General features: G+C 36.2%; 1 protein-coding gene across 25 annotated transcripts in view; it reads left to right on the forward strand.

The window, feature by feature from the left end:
- Positions 1-19368, forward strand: part of LOC141919139 (RNA binding protein fox-1 homolog 1) — a 766805-nt gene that overhangs the window by 471557 nt on the left and 275880 nt on the right. For 4 of the 25 annotated variants that reach the window (XM_074814141.1, XM_074814142.1, XM_074814148.1 and 1 more), the window contains exon 1: positions 3309-3689. The exons of 11 other annotated variants lie outside the window; for them this stretch is intronic. In XM_074814141.1, the coding sequence (XP_074670242.1) occupies positions 3546-3689 (144 nt within the window). In that variant the 5' untranslated portion in view covers positions 3309-3545. Of the gene's footprint in view, positions 1-3302; positions 3690-19368 lie in introns of those variants that run through there. 10 more of the 25 variants (XM_074814149.1, XM_074814156.1, XM_074814137.1 and 7 more) reach the window with 7 other exon arrangements.

A 19368-nucleotide genomic window follows, 5' to 3' on the forward strand; every position in this document is an offset into this window, starting at 1 on the left:
TCTGCCCATGTTCTGTACCATGACACGGACAATCCAGACAGCTTGGAAAAGGGAGTGTTGCCTCTCGTGGTGGTGTCCTAGGCACTGCACCTCAGATGATCTGTTATCACTGCAGAAGAACTTTTTATTTCTACATTTTTAACTGAACTCCCACAGAGGCTGATTTGTGGTTTGTGTAGATTGGTAGCCTCCTTTTTGTTTTGAAAAAGGTCCGTAGCTGTTGTCAATTGATATCTAATTGATAATACCAGCAACGGAGTGTGGGATAACTGAGTTCCATTACTGACCCACCAGAGCAGCATTGAGGCAACTGGAAGATGTCGTATGCTGTAGGTAAAGCGGGCTTTGCAATTGCACATGTTGATTTTTTTGTAGAATAAGGGAAAAATCAAGTTGTTAACAATTTGCAGATGAGATGTTGATGGGGCATATGCTGTTCTGTGAAATAGTAGTTACAGTGACACTGTCACAGTGCATGAGGATAGAAGGTCAGATTGTGTACAGTCATTCATGTACCTTTGGCAAATTTGTGGTGGTACTTACTGTATATATAGCCAGAACTTGGAATGTGGTTATGATTAATGGCTTGGGTTTGGTAGAAGAGTGTGTATAAACAAGGAAATGGCTTTAAAGAAGAGACATTGATTTTATTTTTATAAAAATAAAACACATTTTGTTACCTTTTTTCTTTTTAGACATAATGACAAGTTATCCTTGGAAGGGATGAAAATTGGTAATGACTTTCCCCTGCATCTCTTGAAGTAGCATATATCAGGCTAAAGAATTCTGTTTCTTTTTTAGGTCTCTTACACTACTGAATTATGTATGTTTATAGATGATCTGGATAGTTAAAATGTTGATGTTTTAATAATATGAATATACGAATGTAAGGAATTCATAGTATTTGTGGGTCGTATTTTTCTTATTGTGAAATGTATGAAAATTAAGGATAAAAGACCAATGAGAAATTTAACAATTAATATGAGCTACATTTACACTACTGAATTCTCTTGAAGTAATTGTTCAACACACAGCTTTTAAGAGTTTAATCTGTTTTATGGATGTCCTTTTAGCTGTAAAATAGTGCTGTAGACAGAAGAAACTTTGCTTGACCATCACCATGTTCCAGAACTTCACTTTGGGAAATTGGATAGACTTATATAGTTCCAAACTGTTTGGCTAGGAAACATGCTGCCTTTGATTTTTGACATAATGTGGAACGAGCTGGTTATTTACCTCCTTATATAATGTATTTGTTTTTCATTAAACATTCTGATAAGGTCTTATTAAAGTACCATGTATTATTTATGGTATTTCATATGAAAATGAGCTGAAGGAAAATTCTATCAGGTTAGAGCATTTGCAGAATAACAGCCTTTCTGTGCTAGGAAGAAAAAAAAAAAAAAAAAGAATGAAGAAAAGCATGACATACTCCTGTCAGAACAGGAGACTGCTTAAGGCAGAGAGAAAGAATGAAAAAAGGAGAAAGACCATAAGAGGGTTCATTTCTCCTCCTTCTCGCTCTCTCTTGCTCTGTGGCATGTGGGGTTTTTTTGTTGGTGTTTTTTTTGGGGGGGGTTGGGGTCTTTTTTTGTGATAAAGTAATCTGTGCTGTTCTGTATCTGGTCTGTTCTAGTAGATCAGTCCATGATAAACTGCAAAAGCATGGATGTTTCCTAAGCCAAAACCAATCCCTATATTGTAAATTTGTGCATGATTATTTTGGTGTTAATTGCTGGGTTCTAAATACATTAGTTTTGTTGTATTGACTGCTTTTGAGAGAGAAAATTATGTAATAACTGATTCTGCTGGAGAATTTTCGTTTTTGCATGAAGAAGACTTAGTGGATCTAAATCAGTCTCTGAAGCTTGTGTGGGTGCAGGTATGTGTGCGCACATGTAGAATGAAAAAGAATATTTTTTTTTTATACAGCGCCTGAGTTGCCGTGACATGTTTTGTATCTGTTTCCAGTTAAGTGGGGACTATTATTTGTTTTTAAGGGTAGATCTTCATATCAAACCAGTTATGCTGTTGATGAAATAGACTTCTTTTGTATGTTGGTTATTTATCTGTTGTTGTTAACGCTAAACTCTTGATCTAAGATGTGTTTTTGTGGGAGTTAGATATCCTATAAAATAGGTAATTCTGAAATCTTCTGCAGAGTCTTTTTAAAAGGAACCCCTTCAAAACCTGAGGTGGTGCTTTGAGGTTTGACCTTTTTTCCTGAAGAATTAATATTTAATTCATTTGTCAAATTCCAATTAAAAATAGTAGTATCTTCTGTTATACTTGAGTTGTATCTAAGAAAAAAAGAGAGATCTGTAATATGGGACCTCAAGGACAAGCTGTAATATAAATTATTTGATTTGCAGGTCACATCCTACTTTATTACATAAAGACTAACTAGATCTGCTAATGAATAATTATTACTCCATAAAATAAAGGGGGAAAAAGAAGAAGCCTGCAAGAGTGGAATACTAATTTGAGGTATCACTCTCAAAGTAAAAAGTAAACATTAAATTCTGAAAATTGCAAATGTAATTTTTCCATGTAACCTGATAGGGCAGTCCTTTATAATAGATTGACTAGCTGTCAAATAAATTTGTAATTTTAGATGAGATGGGTTTTAGACCAATTTTAAGATACAGTCTTTATCCGAGCCTGCTCCCCTCCCCCCAGTAAAGTAGACACAGCGTGCCATAGGATTTTATTTCATTCCTAGTGTTTCTGCTGCAGTGGTTACACAGATATTTCACAGTTTTGCTGTAACGCTTTTATAGGCTTCTCTAGGAAACTAGATGATGAATGAAACATAGATATAAAAAGAATTTGTATTTTTAAAAAGCTCGGTTACTGATAGCACTGTATATTTGCTGGAACCCTCTTAACTAGCCAAGATTCTTTCCCTTCCCCACTTTGTGCTTCATACTTTTGTTCTGAGAAGGGGAAAGCCCTTTTTATGTCAGGTGTGAGTCCTGGGAGGAAAAAAATAGTGTGTGTGTGTGTGTGAGTGTGTATGTGTGCGTGCAGAATCATAACAGGCATTCAGTCCCAGCTGGGCAATGACACTAATTGCCCAGATCTCATGGATGCCTGTGATACAGCGCGCTCACTTTCTCTCCTTCCCTATCCTCTCCAGGGATTTTTAAAATGCAGTATTTGAATTTTGGTGAGTGGTAAAGACCCTGCCCTAGGACCCATTTGACAAATGAGAAGCTGTGCAGCATCAGCACCAGCCGACTGAGCCTCACTGAGTCAATCTCTCTCTCTACTAGTCAGCAGCTACTGTAGTGAGACAAGCTTCAGCTCTCTCTGTCATTGAGGAAGTTCCATTTGCTCATCAATAGGCTGCAGGCTGTGTCTTCTTTTTTTTCTCTCTGTTAAAAATTCGTAGTTTAAATCTACCAAGTTGCCTTAGCTGACAAATGAATGTAGGGATCTAGCGCTGGGGAAAAAAAGGCATTCGAGAAATACTGTTTCTCACTTAAATAATCAAAAGGAAAAAAAAAAAAAACGTAGTGACAAGATAGGGCAAACGTGCTTGCATGCAAGCCCCCTCACTTGTTCTACGTAGACTTCAGAGCAACACCATGCAGCATCCCCTTACGGGTGCAACCTGCGTGGCACTGCCGAATGTGGGCATGTGTCCCCAGCTCTCCTGTGCCTTGACTTTTATGTACTTACAGCAGGTAAGTTTGCTTAACTTTTTCTTTTCCTATAGTGCCTGCTTTGTCAGCATCGTTTGGGGGATTTGTAATCTTGGAAATATTTTTCGTGTGAATAGACTGTATAAATGTCTCCCACTGTGTGGAGTGAATGTTGTGCCTGCACTTAAGAATGGTGAGAGTGAGTAGAAAATATGTTTTAACTGAGCATCAAGCCTTTGCATATTTTTTTTTTTTTTTGCAATGTCTTTGTTGATGCTCTTTATAGATATTTAACACAGTACTTTGACTGCATTTCTTGTGGATACTGTAGCAGAGTTTCAGCCATAAAGGACAGCTCTTTATTCACTTGCAGGCATAAATTATACTTCTAATGTAAATGTGCCCAATGGCAATTTTGTTTAAGCCTTCTTTGAAGCCAGGAATTTTAAGTCTGTGTTGAAACATGCTGCTGATTAAAATCAAGCTGATTTTTAGTTCACTAAAAAAAAAAGGGGAAAAAGATTTTTTTGAAGCTATATCTGTGCAGAATTAATACTTCTATCTCTGAAGTATATTGGAATGGGTTTTTAAAAAATTCTGATATCAGCAAAACAATATCAATTTCTAGTCCATTTTTAAGAATTTTTTTTAATTAATTGCATATAATTCTTGCTTCTAGGGGTTTTTTTAAGTATTTCCACCCCTCCCTCTCCCTAAATTATTTACCATTTGGTACCTTCTCTCTGTTATAACATGAAACAAATAACTAGATAATAACACATTATTTTTAAACTAGTATTTTGGAATCATCATTGTATTCTACTTCTCTATGTTATAACTGAGTCCACCATTATAGGGAGTCATCTAGTAAGTATGTAGAGCCAAGACAGAAATATGTTATCATGCAAAAATGAATAATCCTATTTATTCTGTTACTTTCTGCTGAAACTTCAGGGAGAAAAATTCTTGTGCCTACTGTAACAAATAGGGACATTTCTTCCAGCTTCCACTACAATAGTTTATATTCATATTGACTTCCATGAAACAGTCTCTAACTTTATTTCTGTATTTACAAATGCCTGAAAGATGTTTTACAGTAATTCTGTTTTTACCTAAAGATTAAATAAAATAGATTAAAAGCTTATTTTCCTTTCAGAATATTTGTTTTCTATTACTGCTGAAAGAACAGAACTCAAGTATTTGCAGGATATAAACCCTTCTGTAGCATTTTTTTTTTCCTTCAATAGTGTAGTATAAACCATTTCTGACTTCCGGCATGGGAGTGCATAATAAAAGATTCTTGTATACGCCCTAGATTATACATGTATGTGGGAGGGATTCATGTGTCTGCAATTAAAATTTGCATCAGATAAATATGGTGTATTTACTATTTCAATAAATTGCATGTCATAACTAAAATGTATGTTCTTAGTAGTTCTGTATTCTGGATACGTTTTGGAAATTACATTTATAGATCAGCTTTAATGATCCAGTGTGACTTATGCACTTACTGTTTGTATACAAAATGTACTCCTGTATTTTGTTGGATTTCTTCTTCTGAGTTTGCCAAACAACAATTTTTATGTTAAAGATCCACCTTTTGAAAGGAAAAATGTGAATTAAGGTGAGAGGTCAACATGGCCACACAAGGAGCTGATAAAGGGTAACATAAAGATGAGGTTAGGTGCTATAATAACCTTCCTGTGTGAGCTATTGCAGTATCATTATGCAAACACATCTGTAGCATGGCACTGCTTTAAGGTTTAAGAAACTGTGCAACCATAATGATTACTTTAAAATAGTGAATTCAATTCCATCTCTTCCATTTGAGAGAAAGATGAGAAGTGATTGCTAATGCACTTTACAAAGTGCTATATCTAGCGGATAATTTTTAACTCTTTAAGTGGATTAACTGCCACACTGAAAGTATTTTTTTTAAAGTGTTGGCTTTCCTAGCTGGTTAATCCCATTGTCAGTTTAGAATCATTCTGCCTCTACTAATCACAATTATATATAAGTTAAAAAGTCATCTGAATTCCTGATGATAATTGTGGCAGGTTCAAAATCCTGTGCTTGTTGCTTCTTTTGACTGCTGGTTGGTATTTTAGTTATTCTGGATTCCTAGGAAGTCAGATAATTATCATCTTAATTCAGATATGACTTATTATTTTATGTATTTGGATAAGTATTGCTTTAGAAGCAATGTTACTTTATCTCAGAATTATTCAGGCAGGAAGGTAGTACCCTGGTGACATTACCTACAAAGCTAACATAGCATGGTTCTGGTTTTAAATAGGAAAGGATAAGAAGTGTTTTATATTTTTGCAAAACATTAATAAACTTTTACCATGGCAGTCTACTTGATTTTTTTTTTTCCAATTTTTCCCATATCTGATAAATTCTAGCAAACCTATAAAAATACCCATGTTTTGTATGTTTAGTGCAAATATTACTATTTCAGTGAAACTGTAAATGTTTTTCTCACTCTATAAAGTTGTCTATTGATCTTAAATACTGGTAATCTAAAAGCTTTATCTGGCGACTTAATAACCAGTGATTCCCCCCCGCCTGTGGACCCTGTGACTAGCAGTATATAGACATTATGTGACCCTATAGAGCAGAGTATTTTCTTCCTCTAGAAATTGTGCTTCAGATATGTCTGCTCCCTTGTACCTCAGTTAAAATGTATTCAGACATCTGTATTACAACCGAGCTCTCTCTTGGCTGTTAAACTTTACCATCTATTTAGAATCTGTGAGAAAAATTATTCGCTCTTTTTGTGTACATCTGCTGAATACGCTAGTATTTTGTCACATATAAGTTTTATAATTGAATATATGTCTTTCATGAAAGGCTATAGAAGGCATTACATTCTCCTCAGGATGGGCAACCCAGTCTTCCTGTCAATAAATATTTAGGTAGCCATGAGGATGGTGCTTTTCTGTGGAGCTGTATTAATCATTTGGGAAAAAGCTGTGTTTTGGTAGTCATTTAAAATTGGCCATGATTTACTTGCTAAACTAACACCGCTTGCTCAGTGTGTTTAGTATAAATGGATAAATTGTTTTCCACAGTGTACCCACAGAAGTGCTCTACTACTTTGTCCAGTGTCAGAAACGAGTATTTGCTCTGACATCTTCCAGATCACACAGATATATAATGTTTTAAGAGCTAAGTGAGGAACTGAAATTTTTAAAAAGAGTTTGTGCATACAGGATGCTTTACCTAAAAACATTTAAAGTTTAACTGTTGAAAATAAATAAAGTACAGGGGCCTAGTTCACATTATAGATTAAGTGTCAATAAGATATTCACTTGAAAAAGCCAACCTATACTGAAGGATGCTTCTGAGTTAGTTAAGCTGTTTGAAGTGGTCTGAAATTAATTGGATGTTGTCTTACTAAGATGCTTCTAACTTTAGAAATCCAGAAAGAGCTTTCAAACAACATTAAATCCAAAATGACTGTATCAGTGATAGCAATGAACAGAAGGAAGATATATGGTTTTATTTGGAAGTTTTTACTGCGTCATTATAAAGATAAGGATAACTGGGAGAAGTGTAGATGCATTTGGGTTAGAATTTTACCTACTGTCAATATTTAAAGATACAGGAAAAGGGAACTTGGATCTGTAGTGCACCCTATCATTTGGTAATATTTTATGGTGTTAGAAACAGCTAAACACATCTATTTTCTCTTCTCCCCCTTAATAAGACACATCAATACCAGAAATAATTTCTGACCACCAGCTTACATCAAATACTAGCATGAAGTAATTTTTGCAGTAAAATTTTGACTGCTTGTAAATTGGGATTTAGCGTATATTAATGGAGGCTTAGTTCTATTAACTGGTATTTCCCTCTGATACGTGTTTTCCTGGACATAGGGTTATTTATTTGGTATTTTCTAAGTAAATTAACAAAGTCAAGTGTTGTTTTGAAACATCACATTATATTCCATTTCATAGTGTACAGTGCTGCTACCATTATTTTAAAATTGGTAATTTTTTTTTCTGTTTAATGATGATAGATGTGCTTTGTTTTAAATAGTGAAGTGGTTTGTACAAAGGGTAATTCCTCTTAAATGGAGCAATTGCTCATAGTGGACATTCACAGATCGAAAACAATTGAACTAAAACTTCAATATCAACCTTTTCTGTCTTTAACAAGAAAGTAGTTCACGGTACAGCTCTCATATCGATGGTGAAAAGAATCCACCATGAAAACAAAACAAAAACCAGCAAACCCTCCATCTCTACCCCAGCTATTCCATTAGTGCTTACATGGTAAATTAGTGTAATTTTATTTGGGCCTTAAGCATTATGACTATGGAGAAAAGCTGAATTCCCCACTCAGTTACTTGTGTCATGCTTCTGGATCTGATGATTTATAGGAGTCTGAAGGACTTTTTATCACATTCTTTCTTCACGGCTTAATTCAACGTTGATTTATTTGGTGGCATTTTCAATTGATGTAGTCAATAGTGTCAATAATGGAATAAGGATTAGAACAGATTATCTTTGTGCTAAAATTGTGTAAAGAATTAAAATGGATGAACAACTCCTGGATACGGTTTATCTTTTTGTAGAGCACAAGCACATCTATTGCTGAATACCACCATTGCAGTTCTAAGTATGTGTCTTTTGCATTTTATACTTTAGTGAGTCTTCAAAGGATCAGGAATGTTAGTTGAATTCAATAACTGATTTTTATGATGACGCTGTTTAAACCTATCATGAGAACAGTGCCTTTCTTTACCTAGTCCGTTTATAGTAACTCACTCTGGCTCTCCTGTAAAATCAGTTAATCTGACTTTAGCTCATGAAAATTTTAAGCATCTGTAAGCTTACAAATTGGAGTCTTTGCACAGTTTTGTTCCTCAGTCTGCTATTTCATGGCAATTTTCACGTGAGAACATAGAACCTCGGCTTATGACTGCATGAGTGAAAAGAAGTCCACGTTACTAATGCTCACTCACCATCTGTTTTTCTTACAGCTGGGCCTTGAATAATTGTCCAGTAGCTGATGGACTGAGGGTAGGCAATCTTTTCAGGGTTTTCTGATTCATTTAACCAGTTTCACTGCCCCAGGAGAAACATAGTGCTTGTTTATTCATATGTGTAGGGTAGAAAAACGTACTTTATCAGATAAATTATAGTACTCTGTTAAAAGAAAAGAAGGAATTACCATGCTACAAACAGTATCATGTGGATGCATTTGCACAAAGGGGGCAGTGCAGCACTCTTTGGGAATTTTAGTGTGTGAATGAAATGGACCTCAAAAGGTGGGAGTGTAATTGTTGCATCCAGAAGTACTGTTAATGTGGAAGTAAGGAATGCAGTCTTGATGTGCTGTTTATTTTAATTAGGGTAAATAAGATTGATTGGTATTCACCAATAAACTTTGAAGTTGGTATTTGAGACTCCACCTCTGATGCAAGACAAATTTACATGCTTACATATCTTTTGTCTCATAAGAGCTGTTCTGCTGTTTTCCAGAGCCTAATGAGAAGTGGCTTAGAGATCAAGTGCTATAGCAGTACTCATTCTGAATAAGACCTAGTTTGGGGCATTTACAGCATTGTCAAACAAGGTCAGTCTTTTCTCACCATAGCGAGAGGAGGTGCTTCAGTTAAGTACTGCCTTCTTTAATTATTAGAAGGGAAAAAACAAACCAAAACAAAACACCCAACCCCGAACTAACGCTAAACACAAAAACCCCCCAACCAACCAGAATCGGTTAAGAAGGTTATTTGCTACTTTGGAATATAAGAGCAAGAGCAGTTGCAAAGGAACTTCCATGTGGCAGAACCAGGTGAATATTTTTGGCTTAGAAGCGTTGTTTTTATAACTGGGCTCTCTGAACATTTTAGAGAAGTGATGGCGGGATTTTCTATTGTGGGCTATTTGTAAGTTGTCATTATTCATTGATATTTGCTAAATATGTATATGGATGGTTATTTTCTGAAAAAATATGTGGTGTGGTATGTTATGCCAAGGAAAGTGTGTGGTGGTTATGTAAGCAGGGGTTTTTCTCAGGGCAACTAGTAGATATTTCATTCAGCTTCCTTTAGATTTTTTTTTTTTGACAGGTAGCCGTGCAATACTAGACTATAAAGTTTTTTGTTTTTCAATGTGTGTATTTCTGAACTGGTAAATAAATACTATGATCATGTTAATTTAATAGGTAGTATAAATGAAAGTGATGAAAATTGTGACACTAGAATTTATCACCTTGCTTTATAGAGTTAGAATAATGTTAGTGGAAGGGAGAAGTCAACACCCTCTAAGAATCCTTCAAGCTTTCCTGCCTTTTAAAGGTGTATGTGTGGTTGATTTATCAGTTTTAAAGTGTGATGCGTAGTACAAGAGCTCTCCTGAGAAACTCCTGTCATTTCTTTGGTAGCATTGCTCATTTACCTCCGAGTTTCCTAATGCAGTGCCATTGACTTCTTTTACATTTCGCTTCCCCTCCTACTCTGTCAGTGCAGCAGCCCAGTGAATTTAATTAGAGAAAAGAGCATATCTAATGTCTGTAGTATCCTGACTAGTTGTAGTTGGGCCTTTGGTCTTTTGCACTATAGCAGGCTCCAGCTGTGGAGAGATCTCACTGTGTTTTGATCCTTCTCTTTCTCGTTGTGTTGAACACATGCAGAATCAAAATTAGATACTGTAGTAAGAACTGAAGCATTCAGTGAATTATTTTTTGTACAGAGTGAGTCACTGATTTTTACTTTTTCCCCAGATATGGAAAGGAAGTGTGTGGTACTTTAGAAATGAAATACTTCAGATGTTCAGATGCTCATGAATAAGAATGCAAGTGCTTTCATCTTAAACCAATTTTAAATTTACCTTTTGACCCTTTATATCAAAATACACCAAAAATTGTTGGTCTTCCTATCTGTAACATCTTGAATATGCCTTTTTTGTAACTGTGCATAAATTTAATAGTATCATCTCATACATGGGAGGTGTGTATATACTTACAGTTATGACACACCTTGCCTCAATTCCTTAGTGAGTTGCACTAACATTAATTATTATTATGTAGTTTTGAAGACTGTTTCTTTGGTTTTCCTTCTTATGGCCTCTTTTTTATAGCTATCTTCCTTATCTCTGCTGTGGCCAGTAAGCCTTCTATAATTTAAATAGTTAATTACAGGTTTTGATTATGGGCATGAAACTTTCATCACAAACAAGGAGTGATCAGGAGTTTTAAAATATAAGCTTGTGTTTTCATAATGGCACTGTCTTTCATAAGATATTTGCTTGAAATGTGTTTCAGTAAGCATTGCACAGGGAGACAAGAAACCTGTTAAAAGTTCTCCCAGAGACCAAGATCTTGTCAAAACAGAGCTAGTGTGAAATCTTGGGGGTGAAAAGAAATCAGGGAGCCCATACATTCAATGAGTGTCCTTTCTTGAGCTTTTTTCCATGTCATGTATTAGTCCTATCTCTGGGATGTTACATGGCTGCATAGCTCAATTAATGCTCTGTGGCAGGAGGAGGAAAAAAATGTCTCTCTCTTGTCAGAAGCGAAGTTATTTACTTTCAAAAGCTGACAGAATAGCACTGCAGGGGCTTCATTTATTTCCGTTCAGAATGTCATTATTGTGTAATGCAGAGGGACTTCTGCATGCATTGCAGGCTTATTCTTGTAATCTTTAGTCTGCCGGATGGCTGCATAAGTGTAAAATGGCACAGTGGAATGTTTCCCTTTTCTGACTTTACCTTGTTCACTTTTGCAAAACTGCATTCCAAGTGTCTTAAATGTTTACTGCTTACATGGCGATAAATTCGTTTGTCGGTGGTGCTGATGCCTGATACATTCGGAATCATGCTCTGGCCTAGCTGAAAGGCTGATTGTAACCTTAGTTACCTTTATAATGTGTGTCATTTTTCCTGATCGGTAGCATATGGTTTGAGACTGCTTTTTCAGCATTACTCTCTCTCTGTCATACTCTCTGGTTTTTCTGTGTCTAGCCCTGAAAGGAATATTTTAGTGCAGAACGTTTTATAAGGACTGCTATTTCATTTCAAAGTTTGAAAAAACATTCAACTTCATTGTATTGCATGTACTTCAGAGGCAAGATAAGTAGTTTTGATGTTCCCTATCCAAGTTCAGTGTGTGTTGCTGCAAAAACACGGCAGTGTTCAGAACTTGCAATTCCAAGAGTTTTGGTTCGTTTTCCTTTCCCACTGCTACCATCTTTTCCAGCTTAGCACATGCACATGAAATTGCCTGTTGCTCTGTGGAAAAATTTTTGGTACACCTAAAGTAAAAACACTGATAAAGCTAACTTCAGGAGTTCCTTGTGCCCAGATATTGCCCTTCTTTCCGCTTGCTCTTAAAAAAAATTAAAAAATGCTCCAATGGAAAATTACCTCATTTGGAGAGGAGTCAGCTTTTCAGTGGTAGTTGATTTTTTTGTTTTGTTAAGACTCACCCCACTTTCAGTAGTTTTTTTTCAGTTTAAAGTGGTAAACCAAACATCTAAAAATTCAAAATTTTTTCATTAGTAGTAGATTTTATTTGAACACAACCTGTCTTTAAATGAAGGGAAAAGGATTCTACTTCTAAATGGGCTTGCTTGCTTCTTTCCTTTTCCTTTATTTGCAGACATAAAATCCAATAAATTTCTATTGCAGTTGCTGGACTTGGGGGAGAAAAAGGAGAGGAAAAGTACAAAGCTATTGGGAAGCGTCAAACACGGAGAATGATGAAGTACATTTCATAGCAGCCAATTCCAACCCCAAAATCCCTGTTGTGCAGGAAGGCTTTCCAGCTCGCACAGGAAATTCAGCCATTGCACAGCATAGTATTAATGATTTATACACACCGCACCACTGCTTTTGTTCACTAGCAGAGCCAGGTTGTGTTAATAAAGGAATTTCAGCGAAAAGGGTCCCGGCATGCTGAGTTGTTTTGCTCAATACGGTGGATGCTGCCTTCATAAATCAAAGGAATTTAGTGCTTTACAACCTTTCAGAGCTGCTGAGGGTGGTTGGGTTTTTTTCTTTTTTTAATCTGATTCACCTAGGAATATTTTCATTTCTTTTCTATAAAGAATGAATGAACTACTGGATGAGATCTATCTCAGCTGTTTTAGGGTTGATTGGTTTGCTTCACAGTCACATTATACTTCCATTTGTTTTCCATTTGGTATTTATGCTTTATGGTGGTGTCTATGGAAAGAGGCTAGCGTGGTTTTATTAACCTAAAGAGATGCAGATCACATTATATTCTGTCTTGTTTCTTAGAAATAATAAAATAAAATGTAAAGGAAAAATGTTTGCAGTAAACAAAGCAATTTTATATTTAAAATAAAAAATTAATAACACCTATTAAAGCATTTATTTTAAAAACAAGACAATTTTTTATTAGCTAAAAAATCCTTCTGTGGTCTTTTGCAATAACTCTGAGTGTTAATTTTCTAAGTTGTTTTTTCATCTGGAAACTTTGTTTCCTAACAGCAACTGCAGGATTGGGTACTTAATTTAGTATTAGTTTACATAGTGATTCTTTTCAAATAGCGAGTCCATATTGATATTAATAAAGAAAGTATGTATTGAACAATGCTATGGGACACTTTTAGAAAATAAACACTTGGTTTGATACTTATGGTATCTAACCTTTACTTTCCATTACTGTTTTACAAAAGGGCAGGGGGGTAGAAAATAATTAAAGGGAATGTGTTTTGCAGTTAAGGGGAATCTGGCTTTCCAGGAGAATCTTAGGACTTTGTATTACACAGCAGGCACAGTGGTTTTAGTCTATTTGGATAATTCAGAGTCACTCATACATGAAGGTTTTGCTTACAGAAAATGTGACTGCCCTGTCCCGGCTTTGTTATAACAGCAAATGTGTCTCCCTCCTAGCTTTATGAAAGTCAACAATGTGGGAATCAGTATTGCAGAAGTTAAAGCTACTTAAGACTGAGACAGATTTTTTGTTTGTAGTTTGTTCTGTAGTCTGAAAGCAGATAAATACCTTCTTTTCCGTGTTCATCGCTGGTTCAAATATCACAGATTAATATAGGACAGGTGCCCAGTAAATGAGGTTTATGTTTATAGAGTACCATTTTTTTATTTGTTTGTCCTCTATTATTTGGGTGTGTGAGTGTTTCATTGTATTTAATTATGTCTGCAAGGCACAAGACAACAGTCAACATCTGCTCTATTGTTCCCTTGGTTTACAGATAGCTTTGATGGGTTATTAAACAATCTATTTTTCAAACAGAAAACAGGGAAACAGGCTGCACCCATATTATATAATTCTGTAAAGGTACGTTATGTAATTAGTTGTCTAGTATTTGCACAATAATCTTTTATTTTGGTTGAATAAATGCTACTCCATTAAATAATGTATGGTGATCTCGGGCAGTTTTTATTTAATAGTGAATTTATAGTTTATAATATATGGATTAAGTTGATTTCACCACTGCTAAATTGCTTTCACCATACGTTTTACATTGAAATAATGCTCTGGATTGTGAATGCTAGTACAAAATTTAGAAATGTGTATTAACTTTCATTTATTACTGAAACAGCTGCTGATGAACTCTTACTGATAAAAGTATTAATTAATCTGAATTATTTTGGAGTAGAAGTTTACACTGTTACCAGAGCATCAGTTGGGGAAGGCAATGCTCAGACTCTCACAAATCTTACTCAGGGCAGAACCACCCTCGGTACTCCCCTGCCAAGAGAAGTTGTACTGTACAAGCAGGGAGATGACACTGTAGAACTTCACTCTTCTACAGATAGATTTCCTGTTAGAAGGGTGCATGTTTCATTATCAGTTTTAATTTTTTTTGCTTTGCTTTAATGTACCTGTCAACTGTTTTACGTTTCTTTATGTAACACTGATGTCCACTATACTCCCTCTGGGCGGATTAAGGTAAATCACTGAAAAATTCCTACTACATAGCATATGATTGGTTTTGCCTCAGAAATAAAATGTAGAAGAAAATTTTCCAGACACTAATGATAAAGAAATTCTGAAATTAATCCTTCTGTAGCTTTTATCATTGCAGAAAGTCACCTATTAAAAATGTTACATTAACAAGGAGGAACATGAGTCTGTAGTACTTTCATGGCTATTGAGCTGCCACCGTATGCCATTATAGAGCTACAGCTGTCCTAGAGCTGTTTCTTACATGTGCACGTTTGAGGCCTTCGAAATGCTGTGAATGTAATGTGGTTTTATGTACACAGGTTTTCCGTTGAAATGAAGTTGTTTAATGTCATTTTAACATGAACTAAACTACCCCTTGTATATACATAAAGAACTGAATTCAAAGGGGGAAAAAAATTATAAGCATATTTACTCAGAATAGTATGTATTATTAACAGTCATGCATGGCTGGTGTTCCAGGTGCTTGTTTAAATGTAATTTTGCAAAATGGCATTCAGTTTTTAGCATAGAAGGAAAATTCCTTACTTTTTCTGTGCAAGGAAGGGCTTGTTAGAAATGCTTCATAACCTCCCTCTCACCTCTCCATGTGCATCAACAGCAAAAGATGTGAATGTAAAACGGGGAGTTCAGATCTGTTCCTTCAGGTGTCAGTAAATGCTCCTCCACAGATCTGGAGGATTACACTTGCAGTTTTGACTCTCCCCAAACATGTGCCAAATGGAAACTCAAACAGGAACTTCTAAATACAGTTTCCTAAAAAACAAAGGAATGCCAGGGTAATGCTGTTTGCAGGGAATTTTATTTTCAAGGTGTTTCCAGAAACCCACTGCGGGACAGGGAGGAACTGTGGTTTTGTTTGTTTTTTCTATAATGTTTATTGCTAAATGGTTTGCTAGGGTGTGTCTCTTAGGAACTGCTCATTCTAAATGAACATGTATGTTTGTATATAACCAACCAAAGGTGTCTTCAAATGCATGCATGGAAATGGAGTATTCACGGGCTTTTTTCTGGTGTGCAATGCAGAGATGAATTTTAATGGGAAAGAAAACGAAGATCAGAATTTCTGCTGGGGTAGATCAACACAGTTTATTGACTTCCACTAGGGATGTTATCCTTGGCTTTGCTGTTTTGCTTGAGAATAGTTTGAAGTGCTTACTTGCAGTAAAATTATACAAGTGGTGTGTGCCCACTTCCAGCAGAAAATGAACTTTGAAACTGGTTTATGGAAACTCTGAGGGAAAGTTACCTTCCCAGAATTACGAAGGAAACTGAGTTAGAGCAGACGGCGTCTGGTTATTTGCGTAGCTTCGTGAGGAATTAGCGCTGTAGAGCACAAAACTGTTCAGTGTTTGGTTTGTATGATCTTAAAGAGCTAATCAGGGCTGAAGAGCAGAGGATAAGAACTCAGGAAATGTAACTCTTTTACTAGTACCACAAGTGGCCAAATAGATCAGTAGACAACAACAAAACTTGTTAACTTTCATTGCTTATGCAGCAGTACTAGATTACACAAGCATCTAAGGAAGCAGGCTGTGAAGGAGACCTATCATTAAGAAAAAAATTGAGGTAATTATAAAAATCTTTGAAAATAATTTCTATAAGAATTCACTAGTCCCAGTTGACTCATTAATTATCCTGAAATCTGACAGTTCTGTAGAAGCAGCTATGTAGCGCTTCTGTCACTGCAATACCAGAGACATGTTCCAGTAATAGCATTTCAGATGTAGCAATAGCAATCCAGATGTGCAAAAGGTATGTTTGTGGGAACAACAGGATATGATCTTTCAGTACAGTTCCTGTTTGTTGAGCAACACAAGTCAGAACTTGTAGGGGAATATTACATTTCTTATTTTCATTTGTTCTTGTTGTTTAGTAATGCCCATTCTGGTGTTTTGCTTTTTTACTAAACAGTATCATGGGTTCCATTTCTTCTGGTTAGGGACTAATCACTGTTGAAAAATCTTCAGAAAAGGTAAGATGTTCTAAGAGAGTTTATTTTTGTTGTCTGATCCTCCTGTGTTGCACTGCAGGAGAACTGGGCACATCTCAGGTCTTAGAAGGAGACTACTTTGTCTCATTTCTTGCAGCAATAAAATCTTACTTGTATCCAACTAATAACCTTAATATCAGCTAAAGTCAGCTAAAGTACTGATTTCAATAAAAATAGAAATAATCCTCTTCTGATCTCCTTCTTCTCTGCACAAATTTACACTAGTCCTTTGCTGGTGCACTCCGAGTGCACTGACAGAGGTTGATTAAAACCTAAATGAAGGTGAGATTAAAAAGGCCATCCTTTCTTTATTCCCTTCTAATATAAAATGGAATTAGCCAAAAGTAAAAAAGTTGATAAGTGGATGACAGGAAAGGCTCTTACCACCTGGCATTAATACAACAGCATTATGGTTTTCTGTCCTTCCGTGCTTATTCTATCCTTTTCTGCTACTCTGATCAGTAGCACGATCCCCATAGGTTTACGTTGCCCTGAGGAAGTTGTTGTGAGAGAGAACATTAGGAATCAAGTATGCACGTGAATTCAGCATCCACTGTGCTTGCTGAAGAAAATCACCTGTTTGGTAGAACAGGTATTTAGCTCTGGAATGTGTAATGAATAAGTAGAATATTGTCTAAGAGCTCTTGGGGGAGGCAAGGAAAGAAAAGACATGGTGTGATTCTTTAAGGTGGGATCTATTTGCTGTATTATCAGAAAGTTTTGTTGAAGCTTAATCCAGGGAACTTTATTCTTTCAAAGTAGTTTTCGAGTGGACTAGCTGTTTACATGAAGATGCCTGCAGGGAGTGCCAGAGCAATTCCACTGACGTTGACTTGACCTCAGTCACAGACCCTCAGATTATGGGCAGAAGAGATCTGACCCATCTCAGTAAAAGGCAGGTACTACTGTGCTCTGTAACCTGTTGGCTGGATTATTGGTAAGGCACAGCAGCTACCTGTGAAACATCATACTGAGTTTAGGAGTGGTGGTTGAATTGCCGAACGTGGGATTAAGTGTTTCCAAACAGTTGCATTAGGAGAGACCTATGAGACTGAATTGAGTTTGGACATAAAGTAGCAATGAAGTTGAAAAAGCTTTCTTAACTTTGTGGTATTCTGATTTGGAGGCAAATTTTATATCAAATGTGCCTTCTAATACTTTCAGCCAAATCCTGCCTTCCTCGGATGTTCCTAGCTTGTAGTTCTTGGCTAAACTTCAGGACTTAAAAAATATTGTCTTGAATAGAGCTCAGTTATGGCTTGCATTATATCTAATGCCTTCAAGTCTTGATATTTTATCTCTGGAAAATATGAAACGTCAGTTGTGAACAGAAATTTCCTCTGATCCCTTTAAAGACCTGTAGGGTCTTTATTATTTTGGGGTTTGAATAGGTTATTTTTTCCAAGGCACCCTGCTCACTTAGGATATCTACCCTATGCTGGTTTCTGCAATCAAACCGTTGCACTTGGCATAGTGGGGTGCTTGAATGATGTATTTATACAGGCAGGAGGCATGATTTAATACCATCTCATGATTCACCGTGCAGTCCTATTAATATGAACTTTACTCAGGGGAATGAGGAGCTGTTACTTGTCAGCAAATCCCGAGTGTATTAAGGGGGTGAAGTTGTATTGTGAGATCCTCACAGTGACGCTCAGCTGTTCCCAAGGGAAGCAAATGAAAACTGTACTTTGATGAATAATGAATGTGCTAACTGGGGTCAAGAAGAAGTCATAGCTTCCTATGATACAGTAATCAGAGTAGCCTTACTATAGCAATAAAGAGAAGTCCATTTGACCAAATTTGGCAATAAAAATATGTTGCTATCTATCATCTCCATACAGCCAAAGCCTGATAGATGACAGTGACAGGAAGGTGGCTTGTCTGTTCTAGAATACACTGTTATATTCCTGAGATCCTGTTTTATGCACGTTGGTGTCAACAAGAAGATGGCCATGAACTGATACCGGGTGCGACTGGTGGTGTGCTCAAGTATTGGCAAAAATCCTGTGTGGAATGGATGATGATCTACCATGGCATTGCTTGGGTATATCAATAGGATTAATTAAGAGTGGATATTGATTAGAAGTCAGTCTGTTCCCGATTTGCGTGGAAAAATATGTTTTGTTGTTGCTGGTCTGTATTTGCAAATGAATGTACCCCAAGGGGAAGATTACAGCCTGCTCCTACCTGTTGGCAAAATACATGCAGAAATACATATTTCTTGGGCACCTTATATCCAGCACATGAAAGAGGAGAATAAATGAATGAGATTAAGGAAGATATGTGGAACTATGATAGTAATACATATTTTGTGAAATACATATATGTAGCCTGACATTTTTCTAAATAAGGATATATGTGATACTGCTTATCATTTATGCCATTGGAATGTATGTCATTTTCAGCAATTTGGCTATGTCAGACAAGCACAAGATCTTGAAAGTGTCTGCTCTACATTCCATACAAAATTTTCAAAACTGCTTAACTTCACATGGATTGGAGGCTTATCTCAGCTTTTTAAAAAATGTCAGATATATTCAAGAGCAGAGTAGCAAAAGATATCTAAAGTAGCCTGAAGATGGGCAGGAGTTTGTTCTCAAAGAAGCCAACAGTGAAAATATAACTGATTTGGTACCCTATCAAGCCAATGGGAATTATGGGATAAAAGCCAGTATGGAACTCTGTAAGAAGAGGAAAGCAGTGCAGTGCTCATTAAGACATAAGAAACATAGTGAAGACCTTTGCAACACATCTTTGGTGGTGTGAATAAGTAGTAATGTACGCATGTCAAAAAGGACTCTTGGTAGTTAAAGC

Source organism: Strix aluco, unplaced genomic scaffold, assembly GCF_031877795.1.
Source record: "Strix aluco isolate bStrAlu1 unplaced genomic scaffold, bStrAlu1.hap1 H_1, whole genome shotgun sequence".
NCBI classification, from domain to species: domain Eukaryota; kingdom Metazoa; phylum Chordata; class Aves; order Strigiformes; family Strigidae; genus Strix; species Strix aluco.